The sequence below is a fragment of the Zosterops lateralis genome (assembly GCF_965231275.1).
Source record: "Zosterops lateralis genome assembly, chromosome: 2".
Taxonomy (NCBI): domain Eukaryota; kingdom Metazoa; phylum Chordata; class Aves; order Passeriformes; family Zosteropidae; genus Zosterops; species Zosterops lateralis.
Genome location: NC_139763.1, coordinates 99,486,773 through 99,501,702, shown reverse-complemented (window position 1 = coordinate 99,501,702; position 14,930 = coordinate 99,486,773). Strand labels below are relative to the sequence as shown.

At 39.1% G+C, this 14,930-nt stretch overlaps 1 protein-coding gene across 1 annotated transcript; it reads right to left on the bottom strand.

Moving 5' to 3' along the window:
* Positions 1-2,808: 2,808 nt before the first annotated feature.
* On the bottom strand, positions 2,809-13,370 carry LOC310905747 (uncharacterized protein C3orf85). Its single transcript, XM_083854421.1, has 5 exons — positions 13,199-13,370; positions 12,539-12,611; positions 5,205-5,353; positions 4,861-5,003; positions 2,809-3,117 (listed from the first exon to the last, which is right to left on the bottom strand). Exons 2-4 carry the CDS (start codon positions 12,585-12,587, stop codon positions 4,884-4,886), a joined length of 318 nt encoding a protein of 105 aa, XP_083710547.1. The 5' UTR covers positions 12,588-12,611; positions 13,199-13,370; the 3' UTR covers positions 2,809-3,117; positions 4,861-4,883.
* Between the last annotated feature and the right edge of the window lie 1,560 nt (positions 13,371-14,930).

The following is a 14,930-nucleotide window of genomic DNA, read 5'->3' as shown; positions in this document are numbered from 1 at the left end:
TTGACAGAGTAGGATTTGATTCTTCTAAGACTGGGAAAATTTTAGGGATACAAGAAGCTGGGGAAATATGCAAGTGCTCTGAGGAAGAATTTGCAGCATGATTGACTTGCCACTCCCATGGGAGGGGTACCCTGTAAGAGCCTTGCCTGGCAAAAAGCTGCTGCTGAAGCCAGATATCAACCATGAGATATCTGGACACCCTGATTTCTGTCATTCTGTTGATTTTAGTCACCCTGTTCACATGAGTCAGGAAAGAGTTGAAAAATCAGGGTGGATGTTCTGCATCCATCCAGTTAACATCTATACAGAGACAAACCTGACTCCAGCTTCCTGTGACTCCTCTTCCTCTCTGCCTGTTCCCTCTCTCTCAGAGGAACTCTGTTCTCTTAAGCCTCAGGTATTTGTGTAGCTTAGGGGTTTTTCTCTCAAAAAAACCTTGCAGTATTCAGAAACTAGTAATAAATACTGCTTTCCATTGCACCAGAAGCAAAGGTCCTATTCCCTGAGACCTGTAATTCCACTCCCATGACCAGCACAGATGTACTTGAAGTTCTCTTTAGTTTAACACTATTTGTTGGTTTTGCCATTGGTAAGGTATTGCCTGTGTGTCTGTGCTATGTAGAAAAAGCAAGGAGATAAGATTTGTAGGTGGCAACACAAATATATGTTGGAAAAGTCAGCAAAGAAGGGTCCAGGTTTACTTGTATTGAAGTGCTGAAACAATATGTGAAGATAAATAGGGGGAGGAAATTCACAGGGTAAATATTATTCCCAGTTATTAATAAATGCAGATGAAGATGTTTAATATTCAAATGCTGTGAAAGCCATTTGCTCATTGTCATGAGTGGTATGTATTTGATAACACAAAATAAGCACCTCATCCTCCACCACTACTCATGCATACACAATTCTTCCCATTTAATTCAGCAAGACTAATTATCTGAATTACTGACATTAGCTTGAAGCTATGGATTTGCAGATTGAGTATTGAGTCTCTGGCTTTCAGAACAACTTCTTTAAAGGAATTAGTCATGTCTAAGTACAACAGATCAGTCAAATTGCATCCCCTGGCATTGTCTGATGTTTTGCGTGCAAAGCCAACCTTGTGCAAGACTGTCCTCGTGGCAATAGACAGTGGTTATCCTAATTTTATGGCTCTGACAACCCTAAAATGGCTCATAAGGGTTGGGCAGTTACCTCACTAGCTGATAGCAGATGGCAGCTGATAGCACTTCACTTTGCTTTCCACCTCACTGATGGACTTTGTCATCCCCACTCCAGGGATGTCTGCTGTCTATCTGAAAACCAGCTCCTGAACTACCCCTAATTTGGTTTAACTTGCTGTGCAGGCATGAAAACTGCAGTTAATGCACAGATAGATTGCAAACCCTTGCCTTGGCAGCAACGACATCAATTAGAGAGATGGGCAGAAAAGAGCAGTACTTCCGGAACTGCTTCACAAGTGGTGTGGGTATCACTTCCTGCAGAGTTGCAGCTTCTCTGGGGCCAGCAAGATGCTCAGCTGGAGCAAGTACATCCTTGGAGTTTTACTGCATATCCACTTAAAATAAAAAGCAATGCTTATCCTTACACCCCTGCCTTTTTGCTATGACAGTAACTCTGTCATGTCTGTGCTGCTACTGAGGAAAATACTGGAATGTTTAGGGTCTGGAGCACTAGCTTATCCAAGGCTGAACAGTACAGAGGACAGGCCATGACTGTGTTTAACCAGTGAGGTCTTCAGTCTATACATCACTTGTCACTCCTTATCTTTGAATGAACTGATCATAATTAAGTAGTGTAACTAAAGAAGTGAAATCCTACATGGCAAGTCCTGAACTTGCACCTCATTTATCTCTTTCAAGTGTTTAATGAATTTTCAGCTTCAGCTAATGAATAATGGCAATTTCAAGCCCATTGTCCTACATCTCCATTAATGATGGCCTAAGGATAGTTTCATACCTAGGAGCATGGTAGAGATTCCCACAAAGTCAAGAATGTGGATTTCTTTCTAGAAGATCCAACATTATCTTCAAATTTGTTCCAGTTAGTGTACAGTCCATATTCACAAATAATCCTGAAATTACAACATGCAGAATCTGCTTTTTGGGGATAAAAAGCAAGCAAAATTGGCTTCCTTCACCTACCCTGACATTAGGTTACCATACATTCACTTTTCCTTAATAGGTCGTCTTTATTCATGCAGAAATTTTGGCCAAGTTTGAAAAAGCTTTTAATAGTTAACATTATATTAATAACATATACAAGAAACATGGAAGCCCAATTCTCTCTTCAAAGTTGTTCTGAAATAAGGTACATTAATGAATAGGAACCAGGAAATTTCCAAGCTCAAGAATGTGACATAAAGAACATTTGTCACCACCATTTTCTGTTTAGAAAAGGAGCCGTGAATGTTTCTGCCATTTCCCATCTCTGTGGAGTAAGAAAAAACAATTCACAGTAGTAGCTGCGGGTTCAGTTGGTTTTGGCATTCAAGACCAAGTACAGAAGACTAAATGAGGAAAGAGAAGAGTTGACGTGAATGGATGTGTACTACAACTCCTACTACTGGTACTTGAAGAAATGGAAATGCACTTGAACCACAGAAGTATATCTGAAGCAAATGTGCTCTACTTCTCCCACCTATCCAAAGTGACTGATTTTCATTTCTTATTAGCTTCTCAAAAATGTAGCTAAAGGAGAATACTGGGAAATAAAAATGTGATTTTTCATTCACAGATGCAGGAATGTACATCATCACACAATTGTTTAGTCAAAAGAATGCTTTACCTGAAACACCAGGTATTTTTAAACCCACCCTGCTGAACATTGATGGTTGTTTTTCTTCAACTTCTTATTCAATTTACCATGACCCACAACTCAGCTCTACTTATGAATATAAAATATGCAGTATTTATGCAGAGAATTAGTGTATTAATTTTGGGCTTAGACCCAAGTGGGATGAGATAAAGTCATCTTATCAAATACATAATGGCAAATACATAACGTGCCATATCCTAACACAGCCAGATACAAGATGTGTAGGATTTAATAGCTTGTTACTGGAGGTGAGTCCCAGACTGCTGTAGTAGCTCCATGTAGGATCTGATGTTCATGCTAGAAAAGATGGAATAAATTGCTTTTAGAAAAAAAGGAAAATCACAGAATTAATTTAAAGATCCTGTCAACAGATACAGTCTTCAGATTTGCCAGCTTTTGCAAATGTTTTCTTCTGGAAGTATAGCCCCTGAACCAGATTCCTGCATAGGTTGTATAGGCTTTCCATTTCACAACTATCATTAATCAGGAAAAAAAAAGTTGAAAAGAATTGTTCTACTTTATCCATAATGATTTTTGTAACTTCTAGCTTGATGCTTCTTTGCTACTATATGGCTTCTCAACAACTCTGGATGTCAATTCCTGTCACATTAGCATTGGGAAGTTTATTTCAGTCTGTGAGTTAACTAGCCCTGCTTTGAAATCATAAACATATTTCAGTGGGAGTGGCTGTAAATGTGTTTATGTAAGTGGCTTTAATCCTGTCATACGACAATCATTAGGATTATCTTTCTGGAGGCATAACTCATCCTGAAGTCAGCCTGGCAGCTGCTGCAATCACAGCCATCAGGCACACGGATGCACAACCAGTTATTAGACACACTGAGGGTTTTTCTCTGTGAGGAATTTTTCAGATGGGAAAGATAGTGGGATTTTTTTCAGAAAACTGAGTAAAGTGTCTTCAGGTAAATTTGTCACAAAGCAGAAGTGACTGCTGCTATTCACCCATATCAGTATTAGAAATTGTGAGTGAATAACCTGGTGCTTCCTTCTGGTTGCCCAAGGGCACCAGCTGAAGCCTCAGCAGCAGGGAAAGGTAAATCATGGCTCTTAGCTATTCTGTCCTGCTTTGCCTCTGCTGAGAGTGAGTGACACTGGTGTCACCTTTCAGGTGGAACAGTCCTGGAAAGCTCACTTTGAGACTTTCCAAGTCAAATGCCTATCTTATAAAAAATAAAAGGTCTTTTCAAAAGCTGCATTTCAAAATGAAACTAATTTTCAAAAAGAAAGATACTTTTAAGTCAATAAAATTCAAAGCATATTCAATTCAAAGTATATTGGGAGAAGAAGTTTACCCATTTGCCTACTGTTGGTTTCAGTCAGACTAACAGATTGCTGTCTTAGTAACTATTTTATATTCAGTAACTGAAACTGTATGAGTTTAGTTCTATGCGTTCCTGTCCATTTTTAAGGACTGCAGTATCTTCACAGGAAAAGTGTTCTGCAGGAATAATGTGGGTATTGTGCTCATCCAACTGAATCATTTAGTAATTGTTCCCTAAGTTTGACAAAATTTTGTCCCAAAAATGTGTCCAATTTTAACACAATCCTTAACAATTTCTCTGAGACAGTTTGTGACACTTCATTTCATGTACTCCTGTGCTGATCTATAAATACTGCTTTCACCAACTGCTATGTCTCCTTCTCTGTTTTGTTCTGCTGAGGTTTTATGCCACACTGAATACAGTTTTGTTACTGAAATAGATGGAGTTTTTTATCTTTTATTTTTCTCCTCAGGAGTTGCTTTCTGTCTGCTTTTTAAATCAACTCTATAGGAAGCAGTTTAGCTTCTGTGGACTTTTAAAAGGATATATATTCTTTAAGCTCTTAATGTGCTTTTCCAAAACATATTTAACAAAGAACCCTCCACAATAAAATGACCGCATTTAAATAACAATTAAACTTGCACAGTAGAAACAAATCTTTTTTAATTTTTCAAGATATAATTGGGTTTTTTACTGTGCCAGGTTATGACACTATAAACCAATTGTCAGCAGTGTTCTGTGGGTCAGTTTTACTTACTGAGGTACACACAGGCTCCAAGTCTATGAAATGCTCTGTTCAGAAAACCCATTGAACGTGGCTGTCGAGGGTTTGAAGGCAAAAGAGTCCAAGTCCATGTAGTATTTTGCTGTTTCTTTCAAAGCTGCCCACGATTCACTAATCTGAAATAGTTCAAAACAGAAAGGAATATTCTTAGCCTTAATACTGAATAAATACAGTCTGTGACAACCGAGCAGCCTTGCCCGTGCTGATAAATCAGAAAAAATTTCCTCCCTTGACCCAAAGGATTTATGTTACACATTAATTCCAGACCTGTGCTTTCTTTTTCTCAGCAGGTGCTGCAAGAGGAAGGAAGAAGTTACCTGTTCAGCCAGAGTGTATCCCCATGAGTTCTGGCTGCTGCTGGAGTCCCAGTAGCTGGGAGAATATGGAATGTGTCGTTTGAGCCGTATGAATTGATTTGCTGATTCTTCTGTCAGAAAGGGTAGTCCAAGGACACTTGATACAGAAGCTGATAAATATTTGTAATATTGGAAAAATATGTTAGAATGGGCACTTCAAAAATACTTTTCTATCCACAGAACAGGGGTTTGAATCTGTAGTTCATTTAATAGAAATCAAAAGTGCTCCTTCCTTAGATTTGCAGAAAGGAGCTTTTATTTTTAGGCCTGAAGCTAATAAAACAAATGCTCTAAATCATTATTTTACTGTTGAATCTGAAGTAAATGAAGTTACAATTAAGGCACTAAATTATTTTTAATGCAAAATTTTGTTACAAAAATCCTCTTTGACTGTAATTGCATTAGTCTCAGGTGTGCTGAGAGCCTAAAGTTTTTTTAAATAATACAAACCCTACCTATGAATTTATCTATGGTTTCTGAACCTCCTGGTTTATATGTGATATCTACTCTCATTAATATCAGCATAGAAATTGCATGCTTGGAAATTACTTTCTGAACATAAGATATTGCACTTCTAATCTTGTTATTGCATTGCTTCAGATAGGTTCTGAGGTCACCACAGATGCAGAAGGAGTCCTTGCAGCTCTTAAAAAAAAGAAAAAGATCACAAGGCTCTCACAAGAAAAAGGTCAGAATTCCTCTTTAGCTTCATATGAAATGCCCTGGTACAGAAAAAAATCTTTCCTTTTAGTCTCGAGTGTTTGGGAGATAAATTAATTTTGAGACATAAATTAATTTGGGGCTGAAAGAGTCCAAAATAGCATTTCAATCCAAATCACACAATTTTTAATGAACCACTGATAAGGATGGAGCTCAGATCCAGCAACCAAGCTGAGGCCAGTGTCTGTAAACAGCTGTGCTCCAATTTAGTGAAGTGGGTTTAAATGGACACCTGAGGGTGACCTGCACATACTTGAACATATGGGCCAAGAACTTGGGCACTTGTTTATTATGTCTTAGAGTAGGAGCTCAGCAGGGCAAGCTATCACCTCACTCAGCTCTCCAATGCCCTGATTCCTGGATTTTTAGAGGGAAAATCTAACTGGGAGTATCAAATATTTGCTTTCATGTGCAATGCTCAGCTGGATACAGTTCACTTGTAATTATTGCTGGCTTTCCTGATCATCCACAATATAGTTACTTTTTAGCTTTTTTGAATAGAAGAAAATGTTTGCTGAATACATATAGGTAGAAGAGCTAGAGTGCTTGCTGTTCCCTTTCACTTTGTTTCTTTTCAGTGCCAAAAATGCTTAAAAAGAAGATGAGAAGAATCTTGGTTATACAGTAATGAACAAAAAAAGTGAGGGTGGTTGTCATCTTTGCTCTCAATATAGAGAGCACTTTTTCCAAAGAGTACTTTAGGAAAGTTATTTAGCAAGCAATCACAGCCCCTGTACTTCCTTCCTCCTTCAATTTCTTCATATTCCAAGTTACTATAATCATAAACTGGAGGTAGAAGTTTTAGAGTAGGGAGTTTTCAAGGAGTAGCATCTTCAAAATATTACCAACTCCATGGAAAAAAAGAAAGTTCAGATATTTGGTGGAAGGCTGGGAAAGAAGAAAATATATTGCATGCATATGTCTATTAAGCTGCTATACTTGTATTCTAGACCTGCACAAGAGAAAACTAAGCTTGTGCCTAATTTCAATATTTCTCTGGTAATTTATCATTTTCCAATAGAAAAATCTATGAGCTGTTAATTTCTCTTTATGAATTTGGGGAATTTTTTTAATTAAATATTTTTTAGCTCATGATGACATTTCTGGACTAAGATAACTGAACTGGGATCAGAAATTGACTCATTAAAAGGCTTCAATTTCCTTTAAATGTACATATAGTTAGTAAGGGCCATTAAACATTACATTTAGTCACCAATATGTGTTCTGGCCCTCCAGATCTGAAATAAGCTGCAAAAAAAAGATTATCATTAATCAGCTCTGCTTCTTGGTGTTTTTTTTTTTGTTTTGTTTTTTTTTTTTTGTTTTTTGTTTTTTGTTTTTTTTGGGTTTTTTTTGGGTTTTTTTTTTGTTTTGTTTTGTTTTGTTTGTTTGTTTGTTTGTTTTTCTTGCTGCCAGCATCTTCAAAACTCAGCTTGTCATTCCACTAGTGGAACAGTGAGGTGTTATCTTGGCTACTTAACTATCTCTTGATGAAGAGAGCTGTATTTTCAGGGTATTGTATTTCAATTTTTAATATACAGCCTGCTATGGCTTCATCTGTACCCAACGAGAAATGTCACCCCTAACTTCGCTAAGTATTCACTTTTATTGAAGTGCACTTGCCTGCTCCGAGGAGAGGCAGGTATACCAGCTCTGCACTTGGATTTTCTTGGCACTGTTGACACCCAGTTCTTATTCTTTTCTAGCTGCTATTTCATCTCCTGAGAGTGGTCTCTGCAGGACTTGTCCCCAGCTGCTGGGGCACTCCAAAGATGCATAAGTACCAAAAGAAAATCAGGTAAGTGCCTTTATATGTTACCTAATCCTTCAGGCTTATCTCATTCCCTCTTTGTCTTGCTGTAAAATTCGCTACAAGTTTCTGAACATGGCAAACTTCCTTCACCTCTGGAAAAAACTCCAGTGAGATCATTTCTAGCACAATCAGAATTAGCCCTGTTGGTCTTTCACTGTGGCTGCACAGACAGAGTTGCACATTTGCTTGTGCTCTGGCAGAGCTCAGAGAAAGCAGGGTCTTCACTTGTAGCCCTGGGGTCATCAGACCTGGTGTCTCCATCTGAGCAGCCCCTCTGAATACAGTGTAGAGTTTTCATCAAATTAATTATGTCTTGCTTCAATTTAAGTTTCTTGGACTGGGTGTGATTTTCCCCCTCCTTTTGAACGGCTTAGCAAAATACTGTGGAAGGGTTTGCTTTATAAAGACAGAGTATTCCTGAAGGAGTGCATCTTGTAGAAGATTAGCATACAAAGCAGGAGACTGGAATTTCAGAGCATCTGATGTGAGACTAGAGGGAGTTAGGAGCAGGTGGGTGATAATAAAATGGCTCATAGTGCATAAAGTTGAGCTGCAAAAAGCTGAAGAATTTCAAATTGTACTGAAACAGTTAACTCACCATGAAGAGCAACCAGACATATTTTATACTGGGTTTTTTTTATTCAATACTGTTTTCCTATCTTAGAGAAATATGTGATTGGAAAAGCACTTTTGGATATAAATGTCCCAGTGGGAAAATAGGAGGAATGTGTGTGGAGGGTGAACTATTGCCGAGGTTGTATCAGCTGTTACCAGTTAGAGTGTTTCCTTTCATCATCTCTGGAAGATTCTCTCAGTGTTCTCACATGAAAAGCAAATTATAGAAAAAAATTGGCTGGTTTTAACAAGCAGATGCTTAGCTCATGTAATTATTGCCTTCAGCAGAGAGTTTTGCCTATCCTGTGCACCTAAAGACATGGTCCAGAGGGGAAAGCTGTTAGTAGTCATTATTGCTACCATGCCTTCTGAGCATCTAATTTTGGATTACTATGATCTAAGATTAAACTAGAGGAGAGCTGGTGGTATAACCTTGTCATCTTTGGCAAAAAAAAAAAAAAAAAAAAAAAAAAACAAATGTGTAATCCAGAATCGAGTATATAAAAAACCCAAAACCAACAAAAATGTCTGATTATGAAAAGGCATATCAAATATCTTAGAATGTCAAAGTAATAAAAAATATCACACTTAGCAAGCAAAGTGCACTCAAAATAGAAAATCAACCTGGATACATCTTAAATTACTGTGCTTTAAAATCTCTTCATCCTAGACCTGAATGGAAGAATATCTCTCTTTACAAGAATAGTTTTCTAGGAAGCAACACATTCAGCTGGGTGTAGCCACAAAAGCTTCACAAAAGGAACTCATCTTTTTCCATCAGCTGAAAGTGCAACAGTCCACTTCATCACACAATCAAAAAGGTGAGTATGGGCTTAAGTTTTGACACATTTGCTTGCTAAGGGACCGATTTAATTGATATACATTTTCTTTTCGTAAAAGTTAAGTAGTAAGAGCCATTGTATGCTTAGTAGTCTGGGGAGAGCAGGCAGGCCAGCATTTTGCACATCTAATGGCAGAGTTTAATAATAAATCTTCAAACTTGCCTTAGTATAGGATATGCTTCTTCTTCCACTCTCTACCCCAAAGCCTGTTTTTATCCAGATCAGCAGTATTGTATAAGTGACAAGGAGCAATCTCTAGGCTTAGGATCAAAATTTATCCCTTGTGTGCATCTACCACAGGGAAAAGTGGTTTATCTCTGATTTGTTGTGATATTCACAAAAAACCTGTCAATTATTTAGCAGCACTTCAAATACACTCTGTACACACTATTGTTTCTCCCTAGTTTCTGAAGACTTGCAAGATTCTGACAACCTGAAAATATATTGCTTAAGTTAATATCAATGGAATTTAAATGTCAAAAGTTGGCAATTTCTCTGGCTCCTTTCCTTTAGGTCTAATAATTCTTCTTATTGTTGGCTATGGTGACTCTCAGGTCAAAATCTCAGTTCATGGAGGCAAGGCAACCAGTCTTATCAGCTCTTTAGGACAGAGCTTGGACAGAGGCTAAACTTGGACAGAGCTAAACTTCAACCTTGCTGAGGTGGCAAGTGCTGACGTGTTGGGAACTTTGAAAAAGTAAATCAAGTCTGCAGCTCAGGTGTGTTACCTAAGGGTAGGAATAAACAAGAATGGACCACCTCCCCACCATGTTTCAGCTATCTATCTGACTTTCTAAATCCAGATTCACAAAGTCAGACCACAGGACTCAGTCTGAGGACTCAGAATACCAAAATGCAACGGTGTAAATGCTGAGGGAAAAAAAAGGCAGCAGCTGCTTCTCTCCTCACTCAAGTATTTCTCTAGATTATCCATGGAAATCAAGATGTAGTTATCTGTCAGTACACTGCATAAATGGCTGGATTGCAGCAAGGATATACTTGTGAATTCTGCAGGCCACTTCTGGCCCAGATATCACCTTTTTTCAGTTTAAAAGTGCAATTATATTAAAGTCTAACACCTGTGCATTGCTTTTTAAAATGATTTTTTTAAATGTTTGTATATACATAGGCTTTGTGTCCAGGAGTGTTTGGATGCTGACAAGCCTTAGAATAGAATTAAATCAGTTCAGATTTGCTAATACCTGTTGACAGCAAGATTTAAAGTCATTGATCGTTAAATACTTTAACTCTTTCAATATCTCACCCAGCCATGAAAAATTTGGCTACATTTGTTTCTTTTTCAAGCTTCAAGTAAAATAGAATTTATTCTTTGAAAATTCTTTATTTTATATCATAGGACACAAGAGCTCTCTGATTCAAGAGATGCCATTAACAAACCTTAGAGCTGCAGCATCAGCCTCGTTTCCTCACCAGCAAAGGCAAAGAAGTTACAGACACTTAATTCAGAATTAGCTATTGAATATATTCAATATGTGTGATGATACCAGGGGTCAGGAAAGTTTTCAGACAGGGGTAAGTAGCAAGGCAATTTGGCAGAAATCCTAGAAAATCCTAGGGAAAGAGCTACTTCCACTGCAGCAAAGTATTAGAAAAAGCACCTGTCCATTGGTCAACTCAGTGGGTCCTGTTGAAATTTCCCTTCTACATCCATGTGTGGCAAAACATCCCCATCAGACACCTGAGAGACTTCCGCAATCATCTCAGTGCCAAGACATCACACTCCTACCCATCCCTGGCTACTGCACTCTGCAGAGCCTAAAGCAAAAGGTCCAGAGGGCCCATTCCCTATCCTATGACTGTGGTTTGCTATGAGGAGTGATTTATAGCAGCTGAATTGAGGGCATGAAGAAGAATAAGGTCCTCATGAGTATCTTATAGTCTCTGTTTTACTTCACCACCACCTTCATCCTGAAAGGATTCATGAAAAACTGAACTTATTGTGATCGATGAAACTTTTAAGAGCTCATTAAAGACTAATAATAAGTAGTTCTGCATCTATTTTGAAGAATAGAAACCTGGGAAAGATGGTAAACAAGACAAGATACATAAAGGAGATGAAAGTAAAGTCTTCCAAAAGCAGGGACTGACTGCAAGCTGCTGTGCTCCCAGCTTGGCCTGAGGTGACACTGTTTGTGTTATAAATGGCCTTCAGTGGAAAGGAGGTGAAGTTCAAGAAGATAGGGAGGTACCCAGGAATTGTCCCAGTTCAACTGCAGATCAGTAAGGACAAATAAGGGGAAAAGGTTTATAGGTGAGCTCAAACTTGCAGAAGGGTCAAAGTTCCTCTCCATCTCCTTTTCCCCTACACAGCCTCACTGCAGCCAAACCTCAGGTTCATATGGCATGGAAGTGAATTCAACCCATGAGAGAGATTATACCTGACTGTGGTCCTAATTTACTGAACCTTTTTCAATAATCCACAATTAATCATTTTCTCCCTCATTCTGCCTTAGCTATTCACATCATGTATTTACTGCATATGTATTGGAGCACTCAAATCTAAGAAATGCTTTTAATGCATGCGTGTGGATAGACCATCTTGTCAAGATGCAGACAATCACTTGGGAAGTCAGCTGTCACTTACTGCCTCCCTGGTTTGTTTTAATTTTCTGAGAAACAAATTAATCTTGCAGCATGTGCATCACTGATCACTGACTGTAGCAGCGTGTGCTGCTTTGGGAAGAGCTTGTGGTTGCCCTGGCCCATCCATTTTTCCTTTGGTGCAAGTTTTACAGGCTGAGTCTTGATTATAGATGCTCTGGTTAGCCAGTGCTGTGAAGGATCAGCATTCAGACAGCCTGAGTGCTTTAAAACAATCGGTCTTCTTAAAAAATTCAAGCCAGGCATTCCAGAAATCACGTGTGAAATAGATTATTTTGGGTCCTTATAAATACATGTGAAATTGTTTCCTACAAACAATAAATGTTGAGATAAAAATAATATTTAGAGAAGATTTCATAGAAACAGCATCAAGCTCTTTTTACGATTTCAACAGTTCAGGAAATCATCTTGTAAGAATGTCTTTCAGTCAGAAATGCACCCTTCCTCCTTATACATGAGCAATAAAAGGCTCAAAAGTAGCCACAAGGAGCAGAATCAAACTGTATTTCACAGAATTTGCCATGCAATCTTGTGCTCACCCATTCTCCTCTCTGTCCCTGCTACAGAGATTTCCAGTTAATTCTCTTCCATCGGTGCTGTTCTGGTGGTAACACAGGGGGTTTGCCAGCTGATATTTTACAAGCCTGAAGGCAATGACGTGAGATAGGATGCCAGGCACTTACCTGTAAACAGCAGAGCAGACACCAAAATTTGTAACATTTTCAGAGCCATGGCAAATTATTCAGAAAGGGTTTCTTTTGTAAAGTGAAGGGAGTGATACAGTTTTAATACTTTGTTATCTTTAGGTTTATAAATCATTTACCAGATACGTGTAGAGGGCTGGTTCAGGCAGAGGGCAGGGTACAGTGCTTAGTTCAGATTTGCCCTATATGCCTCTGTTTGTACACTTTGGACTTTGCAAGCTGAGCCTCTAATAAGCCTTTATTTTGTGGATGCATTTACTTCTTCATAAGTTTTATGATGCAAAATAGTACTTTGGGCTTGTTCTATGAGCATTTAATGGGTAAGCCTCAGTCAACCAGTCTTTTGCATGACTATTTCCCCCTCATCCTGGTGATAGGCGCAAGCGGTTTATATTTTGGTGTGAATATGAATGATGTTTGAATCCGCCTGCTCTGAGAGTATGCCATATATTTCAGCTGGATACTGCTTGGGTTAAGGAAATAAACCTATGATAAGATTGACTGAAAAAGCACTAAGCAGGGAAGGAGGGAAGAAATTTGGTTTCTGACCTGAACCAGGCAGAAGTCCCAGGGTATCTTTTCCTTCTGCTGGTGTTAGGACTCTGTAATGTGGGACACTGTGAGTTCATGCTCCCTTACCTTTCCCACCTGTGCAGTCAGCTGTTGCCTTTTTACCTACAGCTCACCTGTTGGCAGCAGCAGTTGTACTGCAGAGCAGTTTATCTCCACAAGCTCACCTAGAGCCCCGATAACAGAGCAGAGCTGACTCCGTGGCACGTTGGCGCGCTCTGATCCACGGTCCGTCAGCACAGACCTGCGTGTACTCCCAGGGCTTTGCGTCACACCCTGCTGACGTTACAGGTCAGGGACCAGACTCTGTGCTGATGGGCACCAGTACTTCATCCTCATGTTCCACAGTGAGAGCCATCCAGGCTGCAGAGTGCATGGAGTAAAGGAACATCTAGTTATGTAGTAACGAAGCCTAATAGTTTTTTTTATTACGCATGGGTAGGTAGGAGGAGACACTATTGAGCAGCAGGTTTAACAGTGTAATCCTTAACCTTGCTGTAGGTCATGTCACAAATTTAGTATTATTTTAGCATTGTTCTGAAAAAAAAATTAAAAAAAAATCAGTCCATCCACCCTAGGTAACAAATTGAATATGGAGGCGGCTGTTCTGCATTCTGGTGCCATATTAACAACAAGTATTAAATATCCAAATTTATGGTCAGTTTCCCCACCTCTGAGCTACTATATTAAATGTTAGATGTCAGCTTTTTTTTTGTGGACTAAAAAAAGGTGTAATAACTGGGATATTTGCTAATAGGTGACACAGAGCTCTTAAGAACTGTAGATCCCCCAGAAAAAAGTTCCAGGAAAGCATACAAATTATCCTTTCACCTCACAAACTTTGTGGGCTGTTGCCTCAAGCCTTTTCCACACTTTTCTCTTAAATGGGCCTGCCTTTCTATTGCAGCTTTCCTCCCACAGGTTTTTCCTCACAGTTCCTGATATAATGACTGGAAGAACATATTGGTGTGTCATTTCATATTTATTGCAGCTATGTCTTCTTTAATGTGAAGTCTGCTCACAGAGATCACTGCTAGTGATATGGCACAGGTGGAGAGACAAGCAGTCAGCAACAGATCATAGGGAGGCATGCTGGATGAGCAGCAAAGGCCTAAGTCACCTATTCCACCTGTTTCATCTTAGGAAGCAAAAGGAAGAGATGAGAAAGGATTTTTCCTGGAACATGAGTTGAAAAAGTGATGAAACAGATAGAGGCCATAGATCCCAACTGATCCTGAGTAACCTAAGTCCAGGCTCCCAGAACCTAAACCATCCTTGCTCCCATGATTTCCAAATAAAACCCAGAGAACATGACTAGTCTATATCCTTTACTGATGAATCCTTGAGTCTGTTATCGGAAAAGTCCTCTCTGAGAGGCACAGATTATCTTCTGGTAGCGTCACAAAACACGGTGGGGATGTTGCAATGCCTGGATTTGGCTCTGAGTTCAGAACTCAAGGCTTTCTCTGCTGTGGAGTGGAATAGTGGTCAGCCAGATTAGTCTATGATACAAGATCTGGGAAGCAGCTAAATTACAGATAGCATCCCCTCTGACACAGAGATCCATGACACCTGAACACACCCCCAGTTTTCCTTTCTTTCATCATCTATTCTGCCATGATTGCTTCTTGTCTGATTCAGGCCTTGCTCTTGGCTCACACTCTGTCTTGTGTAGGCTGCCCAGCTCTGTGTTCTCCCTCTAAGACATATCTTCCCTCTTGTGTGCTTCGAAGTTTCACATAAAATGATGTTATGCCTGTAAAACCCGACATCTTTAGATTGAAGAATTTATAAGTCTTTT

What these genes read in the sequence shown, in the direction of transcription:
- LOC310905747 (XM_083854421.1), bottom strand. Translation starts at nt 12,587, where the DNA reads ATGGCTCTGAAAATGTTACAAATTTTGGTGTCTGCTCTGCTGTTTACA. An exon ending in GTCTGCTCTGCTGTTTACAG is followed by an intron (nt 5,354 to 12,538) that starts GTAAGTGCCTGG and finishes AATATTTATCAG; the next exon opens with CTTCTGTATCAAGTGTCCTT. An exon ending in GATACACTCTGGCTGAACAG is followed by an intron (nt 5,004 to 5,204) that starts GTAACTTCTTCC and finishes GAACTATTTCAG; the next exon opens with ATTAGTGAATCGTGGGCAGC.